Source organism: Triturus cristatus, chromosome 3_1 (assembly GCF_964204655.1).
Source record: "Triturus cristatus chromosome 3_1, aTriCri1.1, whole genome shotgun sequence".
In the NCBI taxonomy this organism is placed as follows: domain Eukaryota; kingdom Metazoa; phylum Chordata; class Amphibia; order Caudata; family Salamandridae; genus Triturus; species Triturus cristatus.
In genome coordinates, this window is record NC_140583.1 from 487,261,438 (window position 1) to 487,276,998 (window position 15,561).

At 47.4% G+C, this 15,561-nt stretch overlaps 1 protein-coding gene across 10 annotated transcripts in view; it reads right to left on the bottom strand.

Moving 5' to 3' along the window:
* TP53BP1 (tumor protein p53 binding protein 1) overlaps positions 1 to 15,561 on the bottom strand; it is a 956,094-nt gene that overhangs the window by 462,667 nt on the left and 477,866 nt on the right. For all 10 annotated transcript variants that reach the window (XM_085644315.1, XM_085644316.1, XM_085644314.1 and 7 more), the window contains one exon: positions 13,186 to 13,726. In XM_085644315.1, coding sequence (XP_085500441.1) covers positions 13,186 to 13,726 — 541 coding nt within the window. The remainder of the gene's footprint in view (positions 1 to 13,185; positions 13,727 to 15,561) is intronic.

The window sequence follows — 15,561 nt, forward strand, 5'->3', positions numbered from 1 at the left end:
AACAGTAGGCCAAGTGGACTCCGCCAATGTAGCAGACGCACTCCTCTAGATACAATCCAAGAGGTCCAAACTGAGAGACTCATCACCTTTGAAGATTCGACAGTAAGAAATAGAGGACTAAGCAACAATGCTATGGACCTTGTACCTCTTGAGACCCAAATAACAGTTCGTCCAGATACACCCGTTTACAACGAAGTAACAAGTGATCAACTGGTTCCAGCAATTTCATCAAATACGGATGCAATTCCAACTATTGACAGAACTGCTTCTGGCTATTTCATGAACTTTGATACGTTTTCTGAGGATCTCAGAGAGCCTGAAACAACGCCAGTACAAAGAACTTTCAAAGAACACGCAACAGACTTTTTTCATCTACTGGAAAAAACTTATCTGGTTTCACCATGGATTGAACTATGGATTGTTTTGGGAATATTCTTCTTTCTACTTTAGTTAGCTCTGGTAATAACTCTGGGTATGCTGATTAATGGAAGATATATTCAAATGGACACAGCAAGTAAAAGAGTGAACTTACTTCTCCAGCCACACAAATCATCCCATCGTGAAGCAAGAGACTTGTCAGCAGTGAACATCACAGCGATTACTATACCTGATGCTATAGTTTGGGACAAAACCGAATATGACATTTTTGGCCCGTCGGAGCTTTTGAAGATTCCACATTTATTTAAAATTTCATTAAGTGACTTTACTACCTCCAGTACCTTTTCTGATGATTGGGACTTCAAGACTGTTAATAATATGATGTCTGATCTAGAGATGTCAACTGCATTCACTAATAATGAATATTTACACGGTTCATCAGACTATGTACAGCTGTATTGTTATAACCACTATGGTCATCATTTCTTGCATAAATCTGCAACACCTAGAAATGTATTTATGTATAACCAATGGGAACATTGTCCTACGCCACCAAAGGGTAGCTCAAAAACATTTGCAATGAAAGTTTAATATCTCAAATGCAGAGACATTTTACTTTAAGAATGTCAATAAGACAGGAATGAAAACTATGTTAACGAATACCAAACAGATTTATTCTACAGCCTTTATTGCCCAACTGTCTAGACAAGGTTACGACTTTTGGAAAGACAACATTGAGACGAAAACTGTCTGGGGTACTAAAGATTGGCAAGAACAGGGAATAGAAGCTTTGTTTAGAGCCTGTATCATCCCTGAGCAAATTATGTTTTTGAACAACACTGTACAACAAACATCATGCCTTGGAATAGCCAAGATAAAAGACATGAACACTCCATCTATACTTGCACCTACAAGTGAAAGCACTACACAGAGGGAGGTCGACGTACATACTATTTTGAAAAATAACAGATCAGATCCTGAATGGAAAAAATGGTTGCTCTGGCCCTTAGACACAAACAACTGTCAAGATAGATTCCTGAACAAAACACAAGGTTTTACCTTTCATAGGCCATACCCACGTTATGTCCAAAGACAGCATCCGGGGGTAGTAACAACTTACAGTGTAGGGAAACTTTGCCTTGATTGACTACAGAAAGCTACACTAGAGGATGTAAAACACTTAACTTTACTTCAAGAAGGCGCAGACCTTAGGGAATTCTTGCTAGGACCAAGAAAACCGCGTCAAAAACGTTTCATATATGCCGGTATCTACGCTGCTTATAATGAAGCATGGAAGGTCACCCAAGCAGGGACTGCAGAACGAATGCGAGAAATTGATCGTATTAATTTAGAGAAATCTCTCTCTGTAGTAGACGTACGAGTTACTTACCTTCGGTAACGATGTATCTGGTAGAGACGATTCTAGCCGCAGATTCCTTCACGTAGAATTATCCCCAGGTGTGAGACTGGATCCGGCAACTTTTTGCCACAGCATCCCCACGCACCGGTGGAGGGGCGACATCACGCGACTCCGCCCAGGTGTCGTCCGCGTACGTGCCTTCAGCGAGGTCACATGAGACCCGCCCCGGCGCGCCCACGTCAGTTTTCTTCGGAGAACTTTTCCGCACCACAACGCGGAACTACCAGATAAAAAACTGTAGGAGCATGGGAACAGTGTGCGAAGAGCAGAAAAATTGGAAAGAAACGGTGACTAACACCACCACCAGGGTAGTGCCAACACCGCAGACCCCAAGGGCAGGGAAAGAAGAAAGGAGAAGAACAAGCAGAAACCTGCACAGCCACTCTGCCCGCACATAGACACCCTCCCATCCCTGTGCCCAGAAGGGAAGAACAGGCATAAACGTCATGGAACACGTAGGAAGGCCACCTCCCTCCCCCTCCTGAGCAAGGAAGGGGACCAGTCCCAAGACAGACAGGGACAACCAACCGCCAAGCCACCCCAACCTAGAGGGCAACCACCAACAAGGACAAGGGCAAGACATGGCCAGAGGACCCTCAACCAGAGGACAGCAATTGAAGGAAGGGAGGGGAGGGAGGACAAGGATAGAAGCAATCCCCCCCCCAAACCTGGAGTAGCCAGAGCAGCAGGGCACCAGCGCACTGAAACCCCATCCTCCAAAGAGTCAAGGGAGGAATGAACCGCCCCCAGACGGAGCCACCCTTCAAGAACAAGGAAGGCACTCACAGGAGACACAGCCCCCCACTGGGAGGCGAGTACCGAAGACCAACCCAAGGGTCCTCGCAGAACAGGGGTGGAAGGGCGGGCCGTGAAGGAATCTGCAGCTAGAATCGTCTCTACCAGATACATCGTTACCGAAGGTAAGTAACTCGTACATCTGATAAAGACTACTAGGCTCAGATTCCTTCACGTAGAATAGATACCCTAGCAATACCCCCTGAGAAGGAGGGTCTGCGAAAAGACCCCACCAGCCAAAGCAGAACAGAGGGCCCCACAGGGGACCAAATCTGTGGATCAGGTAGAACCTTGCCCCTGCCAGGCCAATGGAACCACCACAAGCAGAACCCTACCGACCCCAAGGGGACATAGAAGGGAAGGAAGGCTGAAGAGGGTCGTACACTCACAGCAGAGGAACCAAGGGCAAGGACGGAGAGGGCGAAGCACTCCACTCCCCCACAAGGCAACATAGCTTCAGTCGAATGCCAAGACAGGAAGACGGAAGAAGAAGAAGCCTAGAGGGCCCAAGGAAACCAAGGAGAAGAAGGCGAGCCCATTCCAGATGGAGAGCAGCCTGCCAGCCAGAACAATGCCGTCAGTCAAGGCCAGAAGCAAGAAGAACAGCCAGAGGCCCCAGGAAGACCAAGTAGGCAACGCCTGGCAAGGGAGAACACAGGGACATCCCAGACCGCAGAACGGGAGCAAGGAGAGGAGGGAGAGGAGGAGAGGCCCGGGCCACCACCACGAGTGGACGCACACACCTCAGGAAGCAAAAGCAACCCACGTAAACACCAAGGAGAACAGGTACCCGAAGGCGACCAGAACCCCCCAGCAGAGCACAAGCCATATGACAGCTACCATGACCTCACAAAGGGCACGTGAAGTCCCAATATATGGGAACCCTCTTTGGAAGAACTTCCGCAGCAGAGGAAGAAACAAAAGAACCACGGGGAAAAAAAGGCACACCCGCTACAGGCTTGACAGCAGCCCAGCAAAGCAGAAGGCCCAATCCCAGGGGCAAGTCTGCGCAGCAACTCCTGCAGAACTCACACTCAACAACAAAGGGGCCGTCCAGCAGCCAACAATGCCGAAGTCCCAAGGAGGACGTAAACGGCCAGAAAAACATACTCCACAACCATAACCGCCGGCCTAAGAAGGCCCAAAAGCAACCCTAACTCAGAAGTCACTGAGGAGGGGACGGGGGAGGAGGACGGAGCCCTGCCAAGAGCCTCTGGATGGCGGAGTCGGCTGGGGCATGAAACAACAGACTGCCATCAAATGGGAGATCAATGAGCCTCTCCCGAATATTTTCGGGGAAGACGCTGTCCCGAAGCCAAGCATGGCGACGGAGAGTGACTGAAGAAGCCATGGCCTGGCCCAGCGCCTCAGAGACGTCCAGAGCGGAGCGGAGAATAAACGCCGCAAGCTCCCAACCATCCAATGCATGGTGCCGCAAATCCACCTGAGCAGACTCCTGGGACACTGCAGACCCCAGAGACTCAGCCAAGTCCCACAAACAGGAGGAGGCCCTACCCAGAACACACAAGGTGTTAAGGGCCTGCTTAACACCTTAAGCTGGTCGAGGCGAAAATGTTGCGTCCTCTAGTGTCCAGCCAGTGGGCCTCTCTGGACGGCGGAGCCAACAGGGGCGGCAGGGAGGGAAAAGCAGTCCGCAGAAGGGGACTGGCGGCTAAGGGGTGAATGGACAGGCACGCCGGGTCATGTGGCGTCGGAAGGTGCTGATGCAGAAGGTGCGGAGGCACCGGGTCCCCGGAGGCAGGACACCTCCAAGCCCCTGTCAAGGCAGAAAGGAGCGAACCTTCAAAGGGAAGTAAGATTTCCCTCCCACCAGAGCCCTGGTGGAGGACCTCCAACAGACTATCTGCCGGAAAGTGAGCCACCGGGTCACCCATGCATAGGATGCCCACAGCCGTGGACACCGCATGAGCGAAAACCTCACCCGCATCCGTAGGGCCCCGCGGTGGAGAAAGCAGCTCCTCTGTGGGCGACGGCTGCAAACTAAGGGGGCCATCCCCGAGGCCAAGCGGGGCGGGCAAGACCTGGAAGTCAGGAGAAGCCGAAGAATGAGGGACCTGCCGCTCTTCCGACGAACACCCCTGCCTCAGGAAGGGCGGGGAGCCACCATTTGACGCCAGTGAAAAGGTCACTACACGGCGACGAGTCTCCGGGGAGGACAACACCAATATGCAGCCTGCCTCCGGAGAAGAAGGAGCCTCCGGAGAAGGAGCGTCCGAAGACGAATCCACGGTACGACCCCTGCACGGATCCGTAGAGTGCGCTGCTTGAGGCAGGACACCGGTGCCATCCGGTGTGGCCGGGCAAGGGACCTCCAAGACACACCGTACCGGAGACCGGAGCGGGGACCGGAGTGGAGCCGGCCCGACCCCCGCCGAGGCAACCACCTGCGTGGGGGAACGGGATGGGCCCGGGGAGGGGCCCAAAGCCTTCTGCGGTCCAGAAGGAGGCGAAGGTCACCCAGCAACCCCTGTGGCGGCGCCCGGGACTATACAACCTCCGACTCGTCCTCCAACGAGGCAGCCGCCTGTGAGGAGGTACGAGAGGGGCCCGGAGAGGGACGAAGGGTCTGCCCTCGACCCAGAGCGGAAAGAGGAGGGGCCACTTACCCCTGTGGCTCCGCACGGTCCAGCTGCTGTGAGCGGCGTCTCCTCGGCCTTAGACAAGCCCACCCTGCCAAGGGACTGAGAGGGGCTTGGGGATGCGACCCAAGCCCCGGCGACCTCCCGCGACACGACAGGGACCCCAGCGGGGGTTCGCGGCGAGGCAGAGACGCCGTGGCCTGAAGGAGGTGCCCCAGAGGAGCCGCACTCCAACAGCGCCACATCCTCCAAGCCTGGAACCGACCCAGTAGGCGCCAGGGCCGGAGCCACCGGCGGTGCTGCGGAGGGCCCTGCGCAAGGCGAGGGATCCGCCGACGCACCAGGAGGAGGAGGAGACACCAGCGGGGCCTGCAAAGCTGCCGCATAAGTCTCCATCTGGACTCTCGATGCCCCAACACCGGGAAACGGTGGATAGGACGACACGTGGGGCCGCATCACCCGCGGAGAGTCCACACCCCCGGTAGGCCAGAAACCAGCCCCCGGGGACGAACTGCGACACTTACCCACTGGGGAGCGACGCTCACGTGACATCGGAGAAAGGCAAGGACGACTACCACGGCCGGACCTGAAGCCGTCCGCCGAAGCAGACCGAGGGGAGGACGTCGACCTGGAGAGACGCGCCAAGAGAAGTTTCATTCGGCGCTCCCACCGCGTCTTTGGCTTCAACTTTTGGCACGCCGCACAATCTGAGGTGCCATGATCCTTCCCCAAACACCACATGCAAATGAGGTGAGGGTCAGCCGCCGACATAAGACGCCCACAAAACGTGCAAGTTTTAAAGCCCGAAGGCATTCGCACACTGTTCGAACAAAAAAAGAATGGAAGAAAGAGGGCCTTAAACAGGCCCGCAGCAATGAACGGATCTGCATTGCACGCGGAAAAGGAACAATCCGACGTGGGCGCGCCGGGGCGGGTCTTATGTGACCTCGCTGACGTCACGTACGCGGACGACGCCTGGGCGGAGTCGCGTGATGTCACCCGCCCTTCGGCGCGCGGGGATGCTGTGGCAAAAAGTTTTTGGATCCAGTCTGACGCCTGGAGATAATTCTACGTGAAGGAATCTGCGGCTAGTAATCTCTATCAGATAATTGGTTATCCAGGATATATTCTTTGGACAGCATTGTATCCTCTGTCATAGACATCATGGAACAAAACTTGGTCATGTTGCAACATGGTCAGTCACAGCTACGTTCTAAAATGCTATTGGGCTGGACGCTTCAAAACCAGCGTTCTGGCTATGTGCCTTGGCGTTTAATCAATACTACGTCACTGTTTGCAGAATTCAATCTCACTGATAGACAGATCAAACTGGCACAAAGGGGAGCAGACTATACGGTGCTGAGCATTGAAAAACTGGAGAAATTACCATTCACAGTGGCAGAAAAATCAGCTACTGAATGGATCATACATGGTAAGATTACTCTGCCTGTTACGACTTTCCATTTTCAGTATCGCCTAAAAAATATACCAGCAGGCAAATATGAAAGGTTGGGTAAAGAATACATCAAGACATGCTGGGATTTACCTTACACACACAGATGTTGGAGTGGGGGACGTGAAGTGTTTCTTAGCGGTGAAAACTGTGAACACGCACTAAGCGGTTCTCTCCTTTGTCAGGGTATTAACTTACACAGGGCCTGTGACGGTTCCACTACAAACGTATCCTGCCACCTGCACGGTTCACCGGCAGCAGTGATTAATCCAATCTTTGGTCAACTTTCAAATGGGAGTTACATTATGTTGAATGATCACAGCTGCTGTGGCATGCTGCCAGGTATCCCATATCTAGTAATGGTTACATCCAGGGCCACTTGCTGTATGCAAGTCTTGTTTCCTCAAATAGACAGTCAGGGAGTCACCTTTATGGCCTTCACTGAATATCTCTTCTATACTAATTGATACTCTAAGCAGAATGAAAGCCATTCTTTTACAAAAAACTGTGCCTTTGACCTCTGCCAAAGAAACCTATGATCTCCAAGTCGCAAGGACTTCTGCAGAGATACATACCCTTTTGTATACAAATTGCCCTGTGCATTTCTCAGAAATGTTAGGTCGTATCTTAAACATGTCTGATAAGAGCGGTATTGTACATGTATTTAAGAACGTGTGTGCAGGACTGTTAGCACCTTTTCAGGCAGTCCTGGGAATTGTTCCAAACTTCGTGCACTCTGTGTTTGGCAGACTGCCGCTCCTTTTAGCACTCATTGCAGGGATACTATTTTTGCTCCTATTGCTACGATATGGCAAGCCAAATCACCAGCGACACCCAGTTCACCATGGAAAGAACTCTATTGGAGATGAAGTGTCGTGAGCGCATCGTCCAAATTCTGGGTTAATCTCGTCTACGAGAATTAAACACCACTTGGTTTCTGTCATTCAGACCAATCTGGCAAGATTGCATCTTATCTGTTCTACGCTGCCTGCTATGCTGTGAAGAATGCGTGCTGGACATTTGTCTGACACTCCCATCAGTCATGCCTACGGATATCGATACTCTGCTGGAACCGATAACGGCCCATGCTATGTGCTGTCCCCAGCGGCTACAAATCCTGATGGTGGCATTTATTCAGATCTCACAGACGCAAATGCTACTGCTGAGGTACGAGAGGAAACACAAGGCGCACAGGTAACATCCAATCTGAATATTGCTGATGCTTCCCATGTTGAAGGTGATAGTTTGCATCTATGTGCTGTTGATGTTCTTCATGAGGTATTCCAACTCTCACCCACAACAGTAGACGACTTGTTGTCTACAGGATTAGAAAATGTTATGTTTTCTCCATCCCCACACACTGACTTTTGGTTCAAGCACACAGTGTTCCGGAGAGACTCTGAATTTCGCCTTCATTCTTTTTCAAATTTGATACTGACTTTGGAACTTTTTCAATGATTATAGATTTTTTTTATTCCCGGCCTGAAAATTGTATTTTTCGGCACAGTAATCTGCTTATAGTAGAACTATTCATAGAGAACAGAATTCTTTGATAACACTTCCAGGGACAGTATGCCACCTTGTCATGAATAACAATTTGACTTGTGTAACCTGATATGAAATGGTTTCGGCCCCTTTTTCTTCTGTATTTACACACATGTATATATTTTGGTTCATACATTTAGCATTCCAATGGGATCCTATGCTTAGAATGGAACAGTGCCTTTAATATGTACAACACTTTATGCATAGCAATGGTTTTGTAATGTATTTTTAGAACATGTGTTTTAGATACGTTTTTAGTTTATTTTAGCAAACCCATGCGATACTCTCTTTTAAGATATGTTTAGAACGTTTAGGATTTAGTAACGTCGTTCATACGAAACTCGAGTGGGTGTTGTGTGCAGATTTAGATTCCGTATATAGGTTTCCCGACTTATGCCCTTGGAAATAGAAATCCGGCCATTATTTAGACATTGTCCGTAGAAACCAAATACAGGCATGGCCACCTACATCCGTCCATCCACGACACAAATTCTTGAAAAACCAGACCCGTAAGCCTATAGGAATTTCCCTCAGCTTGAATATTGATTTCTCTAAGAACTCATTAAGTATGCATGAATATCTATTCCTTAGGGGCTCATTCATGACGTTCCTCTGTCCGACTTTTACGTCAATACTGGCATTCCTAGACACCTTCAAGGTATAAATATACCAGAAGTTGCCCTGGCAAATTGCGGTTCGCGGAGGATTCGATCCAACCCAAACTATGCGGTTCGCCACGGCAACTTCGGAAGGAGCTAGAGTTCCAGCCTTATGCACTGACCCGATGCTGCCATCCTCCTCGCAGAGAATCCCGCTCCAGTGCTCTCTGACTTCCCTTGCGGGGGGTTAGACTATTGAGTCCGGAAAAGAGATTCCAACCTCTCTAATTCTAAGGTAAGGAGCTGACTAGAACTTAGAGAAACTTTTGGCAACTCTTGGCTAAACAAAAATATAGTTATCTATACTTTAGAAATGGCACCTACTTCAAACCTCGTACTGCACTTAGGTTAGGTACACTGGGGTAGAACAATTTAGAAGCATCAGATGAGTATCACATTTTAGCTTATGTTATTTATGTATGTATTTTGATTAATATATGTCATAGCTGCAAACCATGCTATTGCAGTATTATTTTATCTTACTGCTAACCTCATACATATTGTACTTTGCAGTCTGTCTTACGATAGTAGCAATTCACATCTCTTGCATGAGAAATAAGACTGTTCAATAAACCCTTTTATTGAAACGCCCGTCTCTCTATTTCTGTGCAACTCTGTAGAAACGAAGCATGCACGATTGACTGAGTGAAACTGTTATCCATTGCTTAAACGTTCTGAGACTGTTCCGATTCTAAAGGGAAACAAAGTTGTCATGTTTATGCAGTTGTCAGAGACTAATCCCTTCTTGTAATTTCGAGAAGTTTCTAGTGACCTCTGAGTTAGCTGGCACACACAAGTAATTAAGTTTAATATACTCGATAGAGACATTCTGACCTTAGTCCTATGTCAAATCTATAGTGTATGTTATTCCAATGTGCAGAGCCTATCAGGGATATAGGAACTACACTACAGCATTAGTCTCCTCCAGACTCGATCACTGCATTGCGATCAATCTGAATATTAATGATGCCTCCACAATGAACAAGCTACAAGTGGTGCAAAATGCGGTTGTGCCCCTTATTCTTAACACTCCCAAAGGATTGCCTATCAGAGATGGCATTACAGCGCTGCATTGGCTTCCTGTGAGGAAGCGCATTGTTTTTAAGGCTATCTGCCTAGTCTTCCTCGGTCTCCATCACAAAGGATCCAAACATCTCACCTCCCTCTTCCGCTGGTATACTCGAGTCAAGTCACTCAGATCATCTTCAGCTAGGAAAGTCTCCATGCCCAGGCACAGAAAAGTCAGCCTCTTCCGGGGCTGCTGCCAAGTTCTAGAAGTCCCTGCCCACCCATATCGCTAGACCGGACTTCTTTGCCTCATTCAAGAAATCGTTAAAATCATTGTTTTTCTCATCATAGGCCCTCTGGAGTTTCTGTGCTTAGGAGCTCTGTTTTTCAGACATAGTGCTTAGATGCCCTCAGGTTTAACGTGCTTCATAAATTCATTTTTCATCCATTTAATTTCTGCAAGAGACTTTGCTGTCACAGGAGTGCAAATTGCTCCACAGTGTGTAAAATGGTCCGTGCCAATGAAGAGGAGACCTAAGCAAGCCTGTGGCATGTGCCAAAAGTGTACCTGAACAGACTTGTAAAGTGGCTAGCTCTGTGGCACTTCCCAAACGTCGTCCCCTGCAGACCACACAGTAAGGCAGCAGTTGCTCCCTCAAGGCACTTGTCAGAGTGTGCCTTAGTGAATGACTGGACACCGAGGTGCTTACCGGAAGTGCCCTCGAGCAGCACTCAGCTGCCACTGTTGAAACACCTCGAAGCGGCATACTGAATCGCTGTGTCGAGAAAGAAAGAGCAAGCCACTCACTTGTCCCACTCACCCAAGTTCAGGAGGAAGCGCTGACACAAACTGTGGGCTCGCCTACTGAAGAGGACGACAGAGTACCCAGTAGAGGGCCGCCATCTAGGGACAGCTGCCACAGCTTCAAGACACTGCTGTCGCCCACGTCTGTGCGAAGGAGGGATGTAGCAGCACAATGTCTTTCTATGACTACGGGAATATCAGGCCTGAAGAGTAGGAGGCTGACAAAAGGCCTATTGCAAGCCTTGAATACAGATGAGCCAAACATTGAGAGACTCAGTGCTGATAATGCCTACCATTCCAAGGTAGGAAAGATGCACCTGTGTTGAAGCCCACACAGTGGTACCTTTCACTTAAGGGAGTAGCTTCGTCGAGGGGGCATTATACCACATCAGAGGCTCTGATCACCTGAAACGTTTGTGTAGTTTTACTGTATTCTCTTTACAGTGATAGGCACTGGGTTCAGGCTGGACATTAAATCGCACCATTGGGTGTCTACTGAGTACCGAGCCTACTGCACCCCCACACTCATATCCATAAGCAGCCTCTGACTGCCCACCATTACTACCACTGACAGTCAAGTGCTGAAAAGTTTGTACCTGGCGCAGTTTGCAGAGCCAAAATAGAACAGACTATGAAATATCAGAGGCAAATTACCCCAGCCCCACGCTGTGGTCCAGGAAACCCAAATTGCTCTATAGCATTCTTGAGACCCCTTCCCCAATAACGTGGTCTGACAAACAACATGCACTACCGTCACAAATGTGAGCACATTATGATTGGTTTGAAAGTTTTTAAGCTTTTTGCCACTAGCATAAGTGAAAAATATTGTGCAAGAAAGAAAGCAGTGAAAGGTTCCAGAAATTCATACATGACAGACCATGCTAAAAAACATGCAAAACCGCAGCAGTAAATTTGGTGGGAAGGGAAACCTAATAATCCCCAAATTAATGGGAGTTCAGGGCAACGGTTTCTTCCATGGGGTAAATATGCTCCCTATGGAGGCATGAAAATGTGCCCAAAGCAGTCACAACTAAAGAGAACAGGCAACTAAAGTAGCAAAATTGCCAAAGCAAAGCGTTATCGAGAAAGTCAAACACCATTTCCTGAAGCACACCTAGAAAGTCTCAATTTACCAAACATTCCATGGAGGATGTAATTTTTCATATACCTATCTGTTTGTATTACAAATTGTGAATTCGCTTTTATGCCTGCTTAAAAAGCACTAAAGCCTTAGCATTATTGCACATTTACACATATTTTAAATACACTCCCATATTGTTATCCCATGTTGTACACTGCACTCTACAGACTACTGAAAAAATAAGCATAGCCTTGCTTTGAAGTTGGCGCAACAAAGTGAGAACTGCAGATTTAGTGCAGTCAGCATTTTTACCATAGCTGCTTGTATCTCTTCAAGGTCTTCACACATTGTTCCCACAAGAGTCTGGCACCTGCTTGTTAGTGTTCATCAGCAGTTTCGGTTTGATCACAAGAACTTTAACACACTTACTGTATTGAAACAAACTATATGAATGTATTGCGGAAATGTACAGAATTTCATGTTGCAACTGATCAGGGGCACAGCTATGGTCCGTTGAAATGCCAATTTGCACATAACATATTTTTGAATGTTGCCGGCTATTGTAGTATTAAGCATGTGTTAGTTTTCTATGAACTTTCTCGAGTGTCTGATTTCTTTGCAACTAAGAATAACCTTGAAAAGTCTGCTTAACAACTTTAAAATGTCTGGTGAACACCAGACGTTGTAAATCTGCAGCCATCCGAGGTAGTAAACCTGAAGGTGTAGGTGTATGACTATCTGTGAGAACTGAGCTTTAAGAATTTTCTGACCATTTGGTAATTGTAGTTAAATGGAAAGGTGCGATAGTCACACATTTTACTAAGTGCCTGGGAGCTGTGTCGCCTGTTACCACTAATTCCATCCAAGTGACAGTCAGACAGACTGTGCTTCTACCTTTTCTGCCAAGCTGCACCATGGCCAGAAGAGAGACTTCTGGGGGCAGGTGGGCACAGTTAATAGTTAAACATTCAGCCTATATTACTTTAATAATTAAAAACGTACAGAATTAAATCAAAGACATCACTACTGATATGGGTTTATTAGAGTTGAAGGTAACCAAAATAAAAAGGTATCAACCTGGGTGTCTGATTACTCGTGTCCAGACACGGCTTCACATTTCCCCGAGCAATCTGTCCTCCTAAATTTTGGTGTCTAGTATCCAGGAATGCACTTTGGTAGGTGATAGATAAGTTATTGCACAATGGACTCAAATTTAAGTTGGCACAGCAGTGTTGTCAGGACACCCAAAAAGAGACAACATTCAATAAACATGGTTTCTCTGAAGAAAAGGCTTTAACAGCCATTGCATTTATGGATTGCCCAATCAGATTTTAACAAATGTTACCACCAATGTCTGAATTCTGTACTTCAAAACATGAAGGTATCCAGACACTCTATTTTGAGCTTAAGGTGGCTACTACACTCATTAAAGTACTCTTACCTGGCTGTGCACAGATTCTGTATCATCTCCACGGGGATTAGCAGGTCTTTGCCCACTTTCCTTTTTCAGAAGTTCTTTCTCAGTTTGCACAGTGGCATCTTGTCCTTCGCATATTTGACCATTCATACTTGTCCCCACATCTATCAGGGCGCCAGCCCTTCTCTCAGTTTGAGTGGCCGCAGATACACCGGCAAACTCAGAAACGGGAGTCTTTCGAATTTGGACTTCGTTATCATTTTGGTCTTGCAATAACTCTCGGCCTTCATGACTGGGCTTAACAGACATATGGTCACATGGCTTTTCTTGACCGCTTCTCTCTTCTTCTCGAACACTTGTATTCCTTTGTGTAGTTTCAACTTCCATTGCCTCTTCCTCCTCGGATGAGGACTGTTCTTGTTGAGACTTTTCCTGGGTAGGCTGAGTAACCATCACCTGCCCACGGGATATCTGCTTTAAGCGTTGCTGTCGCTGCCATGCTCTGCGATCCTCACCCATCTCATCATCCACATCTTCAGTGCTCGGGAAACAAAATGGGTCCCCCCTGTGACACAAATAGAAACAATCAGTGAAAGTAGATAGATTTCAAATGCCCTGGCAGAAACAACATTTACACTTGTAACTGGCAAAGGTAGCACTGCTTTAATTATACATTCACAATCTTAACAGCAAATAGTGAAATCATGGGAATACAGTCTACTAAACATCTTCTGCCGGGTAATATCTCGGAACTATCTCAAAGCAGCAGATTCAAAGTGAAAAGCTACACCCAATAAAATAAGACATTCAGAGTTAAGACTAGAGTATAGTTCCTTGACGGGGTTGCAGATACTCCATCTACATTTAGAGCGTTATGTATTGAGTGTCTGCAGTTATAAATGTCTATTGCTTAATTATTGACATCAATCAATCAAGGATTTATCAAGCGCTGCAAATCATCCGTGAGGGTCTCAAGGCACAGGAGTTGCTAACTGCTTTATTTATTTATTTAAATAAGGGGAAAGGAAAGAGAAGGCACTCAAAACTCGGGAGGAAAAAGCAAGGAGAAAGCAGTGAAAATGAGGGGAAAGCAAAGAGAAGGCACTCAAAAAACAGGAGAAAAAGCAAGGAGATGACGGGCAAGAGCAATGCAGCAGCACGGGGAGAGCTGGGCCTGGGGCGTTCACAATGGGTTCGCACTGCGGCCTCTTTTGCAGGTCCTGGGAGAAGGGAAGGGTGCTGGGGGCAGGGCTAGGAGGAGGCAGAAAAAAGGCGGCAGGCAGGAGCGGCAATGAGGGAAACAAGAGGTTTGAGCATGGGGTAGCGATAATACGCAATAGAAGCAGAGTGACACTCATAAAAGGGACTGCACCAAGAGGTTGACTGCACATACGTACAAACCTGCTATAATTAATGCAGCTGGTTTTAAAGCATTGGGAAAGCCAATAGGTTTCGGCAATGCCCGAGCTATTGACCATGTCAACGCCTTTGAGCTATGTTGTTAAAAGCAAATCTCCTGTTCTGCATGGCTCAAAGTTATTAAAAATTGCACTATGATGCAGCCAGTGCAGGCCAAATCGTAGCACTTTTTTTCGTCAGAGGTGGTTTTCAACTCAAAAGTAATGACTTGGATGAGGATGTAGTGATATTAGATGGTTGGAAAGAAAATGAACTGTAATAAAGCTGTTATCACATAATATCCTGGTGTTAATGCCAAACATGTATTGAGTATATTTATTTTTAAGGAACGAAACTTTCCACTTTGTGAGCATGAAAACATGTACATTGTATCACGCAATAGCTGGCGATATACTCTATGGGACTTCAAAAAACAAGCATTGAATAATATTGTATAGTTGGCACAATTATGTATGGTTATTAAGTGCTGAATCATTTGTGATGACGTCCATCGACGGTGGACCGATGTGAGGAGTCGCAGCGCCGTCAGTCTTTGGAGTAAGTGTGACAATAAGACCACGGTCCCACAACGGTCCCGGGTTTGGAGAATTTCTAATAAACCCTTAAACTTGTTCGCTCTTGGAAATTACCCAGAGTACATGATGAAAGCAGTATCGGCTGTTTGTCGGTAGAAGGTAAAAAACCCCAATCAGGGGCGTAGACCAGATAATAACGGGACCAACACCCTGATGAATTGCAGAACGACTCAGATGAGCGTGTAACAGTGGCTGAAACATGTTGGTTAATGCAGCAGGGATCTAGGGGTCTTTACCTCCCCTAATTGTCCCGAGAGATTACTTTTAATCCTACCAGGGGGTGACAGGAATAAAGATTGATGATGGTCCCCGCCTAGGCAGTTTTAAGTGTTTATTTCTGCACTTTGTGGTCCCTTCTCCAGGGAATAATTCTCCTTGTTTTTGTCTTCATGTTGGACTTGGCCCT